General features: G+C 37.8%; 1 protein-coding gene across 1 annotated transcript in view; it reads left to right on the top strand.

Moving 5' to 3' along the window:
* Positions 1-447: 447 nt before the first annotated feature.
* Positions 448-6,000, top strand: part of PLPP4 (phospholipid phosphatase 4) — an 86,641-nt gene continuing 81,088 nt past the window's right edge. The window contains exon 1 of the mRNA XM_032225600.1: positions 448-624. Within this exon, the coding sequence (XP_032081491.1) occupies positions 448-624 (177 nt within the window). The remainder of the gene's footprint in view (positions 625-6,000) is intronic.

Genomic DNA, 6,000 nt, shown 5'->3' with positions numbered 1-6,000 from the left:
TGCCTGATGGCACTGGTTCGCAAAGCCAAAGTTTGGGACTGCTTTTCTAGACCTATTCACTGCAACTCACATTGTAAAAAATAAATCATGTATTTTGGTTCTGAAATATTGAAATGTTAATTAATACTCAGCTTTCAAAGATGAAATTTTGGGCAGTAGTGATGAAAATAAAAGTTGTCTAACAATTATGGTGAAGGATGTCATGTCAGTTTGTTGGGTTGATTTGATATATACACACACACAGGCCCACACACAGGTGCGCGCGCGCGCACACACACACACACACACACACACACACACACACGTAATTCACTCTGGGCCCCCAAAATAGAGAAAGAGAGCAAGGAAAACAAGCAAACCTTTCTATGCATCTATTTGATTACACGTGGCAAAATTAACAATTCCTTTGGTTTAACTTCAACAGTTTTGACAACATCTCATTTTGAAATGCTTTTGAGTGTTTTGAAATTCATTGCAATACGTGGTAAAAACTTTTTTCTTATTTGTTTGTTTAGTTTCACAGAGTTTTTGGATCCATTCCAGAGAATTATTCAGCCAGAAGAGATCTGGCTGTATAAAAATCCACTGGTAGAATCCGACAACATACCTACTCGTCTCATGTTTGTAAGTACTAGAATTTAACGATCATTCAGTGGTGGACTGAGAACTCATTTTATGGCTGTTAGCGAATGTAAAGTAGAAAAGTATGTTTTTAAAACAACAGACTGATAAGCGGGGGAGATGCATTAATGCAATTCCTAAGAGCGTGTAGTAAATTTAACACTGCAAAATAATTTGTTTGCTTATGGTATGAAAGATGATGACGGCTAGCTAAGCAGCCTCATCGCAATTATGTTCGCTTTTTATAAATTGCTGGCGGTATCATGGTTCATAAAGAATTCTGAGGTAAAATCAAATTGAGATTTTAGAGGCCACTACTGCTTGCTACCCAACTTTTTTTTTAACCGAGGTGGCGCAGTGGTTAGAGTGCAGTACTGGTTTTAGAGCTGAGGTGGAGCAGTGGTTAGAGTGCAGTACTGCAGGCCACTTGAGTTGACTGCTAACTGCAGTTCGGCGATTCAAATCTCACCGGCTCAAAGGTTGACTCAGCCTTCCATCCTTCCGAGGTGGGTGAAATGAGGATCCAGACTGTTGGGGGCGATATGCTGACTCTGTCAACCGCTTAGAGAGGGCTGAAAGCCCTATGAAGCGGTATATAAGTCGAACTGCTATTACTATTGCTAACCCTCTGTTATAGCTGATCTTTCCCTCCTCATCACGATCACATATGCTTAGAAAGGCACCTGCACAGCAGTTAATGATCGATATAGTCTAAATCTTGGTTCTTTTCCCGGTTCACAAGGCAGCCTGTATAAATCTCATAGCAAACTGTGCCAGAGGGCTTTTCACGGAATCCATGCCATGATGCTGTGTCTGGCTTCTCTTGGACCTGATAGCAAAACAGTATTACAGTCACTCAGGATAAATGATGATGCTGGGAACTCAATTATGCCTGCCTTGGCACAATAGTCAGGTTGGCTGAATAAGGAGTGTAAGGACCTCTCTACGTTTAGTATCAGTTGGTTCCTAATCATTTTAGTAGATACTTTGAACAGATATGCAAACTTTTGGAGGTTTTTTTTTTTTTTTGTTCAGCAAAATGTCATTTAGCAATAGCAATAGTTAGACTTATATACCGCTTCATAGGGCTTTCAGCCCTCTCTAAGCGGTTTCCAGAGTCAGCATATCGCCCCCAACAACAATCCGGGTCCTCATTTTACCCACCTCGGAAGGATGGAAGGCTGAGTCAACCCTGAGCCTGGTGGGATTTGAACAGCCGAACTGCTGAACTGCAGTCAGCTGAAGTAGCCTGCAGTGCTGCATTTAACCACTGCGCCACCTCATTCATTTCAAGTGGTTCCTTTTATATTTCTAACATTTCTGGGGCATAGATAATGCTACAAATGCCATGAAATTGGGTGGATGGGTGGATGGATGTGTGGGTGGGTAAATGGATACATGGAAAGAAAGATAGAAAGAAAGAAAAAAGAAAGAAAGAAAAAGAAAGAAGAAAGGAAAAAAGAAAGGAAATCTGGATAGTTTTGGTTCTTATATCCTGTAATTGTACAAAATAGTTATTTGAGAAGGATTCTTGACTCTTCATCTTTCAATATACACTGAAAACCTGTGATTTTCACCAAAACAGTTTAGAGAAGAATAGAGCAACTTAGGTGCACCATTCCAATACAAACTATTGCTTTTAAACAAAAGGTAAACTTTATTATCTACATGTTATTCATATTTCAAAGGAGGAAACTTTCCTTCATTTGATAACAAGGTAAGTCTAGTTATCCACTCATTTTTAGAAAAATAATAATAAAAAAACAAAACAGCCACAGTTCAGTAAAAAAAACTATGACTGGCATGAAATATGCTGTCAAAGCTGAAATATATCGTAAGTGAAAGACAGTATTTTTCAGCATAACTATTAAATGTGATTTGTCAGTGGATTTCTTACAGCAAAGAAAGAACAATTCTGAAATGCCTTTTTGGGATGATTTGTGAAACTTAGTGTCTTTTCAAGAGGCAACTGGGTGAGAGTAAACAATGTTCTTGGCTTTTAGGACAAATAATTGTATACACAAACGTTTGTTGTATGTTGTGTTGAAAGACAGTGCCCTCTCTCTTGTTACATTAATATAATATGGTGGTAGTACCTTGGCCACAATTTCATAAACATGGTATTTTTACTACAGCAATTAATGAATTGTTTCTTCCCTCATGTTGAACTGTCAGAATATCTGCCTGCCTATTGTCAAAAATATAACTACAACAACAATATTAGCAGCAGTGAAAAAACTGTTAAGAAGAGAATATAAATCTCCAGGGACATGGAGTTCATTGTCAAAACTTTAAACTTTAACTTTAAGCCCAGATTGATTTAACATCTAATCAAGATGTTATACAAAGGAGACCAAAAGATGGCTTCTTTTCTATTCTTGCAGTGTCTGGAAGAGTAATTTTGTAAAAATATGTCTGCCATTGTTCTTGGTTAATATAAACTTTCTAGCTATACTTACAAATGTAGTACTTACTACGTAAGTGTGAGTTCCTAACTTCAGCTTGGACTTCCCCTCCATCGCCTTCCCTTCCCTTCTCCTCTGTCTTTGTAATTGTTTTGTTTTTTAATGTTTTGATTGTTTACTTTTAATTTAATTGTAAGCAAGCCAGAATTTTTGAGAGTCTTGGGTAATCTATATATTAAATGAAGAAATAAATACAAAATAAATAACTCATAGCTGGCAGCAGTAGTGTCCAGTTTTAGAAATTTGCTTTGCTTTTCTAATAGTTCTGTTATATTCACCACGTACGTATTGCAAATTTTGGAGCATTTGCAATAAATATAAAAAAGTTAAACAAAAAGTAAGGAAAATACTTGTGAAAGTTCATATACATTTTTAATACATATTTCTTACAATAAACATTTTTATACATGTCTAACTAGTCTGCATAAATAACATTCCTTAAGAGTATTATGCCATGAAAAGTTACATAGAGTTTTACACTTTTATGAAAAGGCAAATATGGTGTCATGCAAATATTTTTATATTTCAGTAATTCAAACTAATTCAATTTATAAGAATTCACCTGAATGATTTTTATCTCTCTTCCTTCTCCATAGGAGACATGGCAACAAATGGGATTATTTTGAATAAGATAATTGTAGCCAGTAAAGAATAAATCTTTGAGTGTTCCTTAAAACAAACTGACAGGCCTGTTTAGCTTTCTTTTTATTGTCTTTTTTAAACTGAAAGCTGTAACTACAGGTCTGTTGAAAAATTGCATGCCCTTGAAAAGGTAATTGAGAAACCCTTCCCATAATCCATCAAAATTATCAAAATTAGCTTTTGTTAGATTGTTCCTCTAGACTGCTTCCTAGTAGAATAATTGCATGCAAAATAGAAAAAAAATGAATGATTAAATAAATATTATATACAGGTAGTCCTCGACTTACAACAGTTCCCTTAGTGGCTGTTACAATGACAATTTAAAAAATGACTTATCATTATTTTTCACACTTATGACTGTTGTAGCATCTCCATGGTCTGATTTACATTCAGATGTTTGACAACTGTTTCACATTCGGACAATTGCAATATTCGGGCCGGATTTAGATGAAAAGAGGCCCTAGGCTATTCCACTTATGAGGCCCTTTCACCTCCCATTTTTAAGTTTGTAAATTACACGAGAGACAATAAAATACATCATTACTGTGATATATATCAATATATATCAATATATATAGCTGGCCTCCCGACGGAGGGTGGCTCTGCTCTGTGGCAAAGGCAGCGAGGCCAGCCGCCTGTGCTCAGCTGCCAGGCCCAGCCCCCTCGCCCTCACCTGCCTGGCCACGAGTGGGCTCCGCATCGATGGGGCGGCTACTGGGAGCGGCTGCGCCTCTCGCCCGACCGCCAGTGCCGGGAACGTGGGCGGGCTCCCCAACTGCTGCGGCGCTGAAACGATCTTAACCAATACATTTTTATGTTTGTTTATTAGTCATATGCATAGAATTTCTCCTTATTTTCGGTTCAGTGTTTTAGTGTTCACTGTTTTTAGAATAGTGTAATTTTAATTTTGCTAACAATTTGAATGTAGGCCCCTCTTGCTCTTGAGGCCCTAGGCTGAAGCTTAGCTAGCCTATAGGAAAATCCGGCCCTGCCCGGTGTCATGGGATCTCCTTTTGTAACCTTCTGACAGGCAAAAGTCAAATGCGGAAACCAGGTTCACTTAACAACCATGTTACTAATTTAACAACTGCGGTGATTCACTTAAGAAATGTGGCAAGAAAAGTTGTAAAACTCACTTAGCATATTTCTCACTTAACAACATAAATGTTGGGCTCAATTGTGGTCATAAATTGAGGACTTGCTGTATTTAAATACCTAGTCATACATCATTAGCATTCGGTTGAGTAGTTAATATACTGCATGAGAAAAGATGATTAGGGGACTGCAGGCTAAAACATATCAAGAACGGTTGCTGGACTTCGGTAAGTCTAGTTTATTGAAAAGAAGGACTAAGGGTGAGATGATAGTAATGTTCCAATATCTCAGGGGTTGCCACAAAGAAGGGAGAGTCAAGCTATTCTCTAAAGCACCTGAAGAAAGCAAAAAAGGAGACATTTCTTGACAGAACAATTAATCAGTAGAACAATTTGCCTCCAGAGATTGTGAATGCTCTAACACTGGAAGTTTTTAAGAACAGATTGGATTACCATTTGTCTGAAATGGTATAGGGGCTTGGTTGCTTAGGCAGGAGGTTGGACTAGAAGACCTCCAAGGTCTCTTCCAACTTCTATTCTATCCTATCCTATCCCTTCCCACCCCCCTCTATCCTATACTATCCTGCTGTTTCAAAATCATTAACAAAAATGCAATTATAAGATTAACAATGCATGGTATGATGTGGTTATGAATCCTGTTTTAACATACCTGGAAATACATAGTGGGAATATATTTTACTTTCCTTCCCATGGAGCAGAGTTTAATAAATATGATTCATTTAGGAAACACTGGTATTCATTGATTGATTGATTCACAGATGCATTGGATATACTGCACACAGGCACATTTTAAAACTGATTCAATTGGATACATGTGGAACACAGTATCTGCATGTACTTCTCTATCTGTGTGGGTCCTTGTGTTATGTGTAGATATCCAGAATCAGGTGAAGCATGATACTGAAGTTGCACATAGTTTACTCCGGAATGATAATGTTGTTTATGTCTAGCAGAGCAAAAGGGGGAGGCTTTCCAAAGAAAGGAAACCTTGTACCCTGTTCCCCCCCCCCTTTTTGTAACATAAGTATTGTTCAACCAGATTAAGCCTAACTGGCCTTTTGAAGTTGGCTATGCAATTCGTAGCTTGATCCTGCTGCACCTCTGAGACAGTCCTTTCTTTCAAAGCAGCACCAGCAAATTGAAATGATGAATGGTGT

This window comes from Thamnophis elegans, chromosome 10, assembly GCF_009769535.1.
Source record: "Thamnophis elegans isolate rThaEle1 chromosome 10, rThaEle1.pri, whole genome shotgun sequence".
NCBI classification, from domain to species: Eukaryota; Metazoa; Chordata; class Lepidosauria; order Squamata; family Colubridae; genus Thamnophis; species Thamnophis elegans.
Note: the sequence above shows the minus strand (reverse complement) of the source record. Positions and strands in the feature narration are given on the sequence as shown.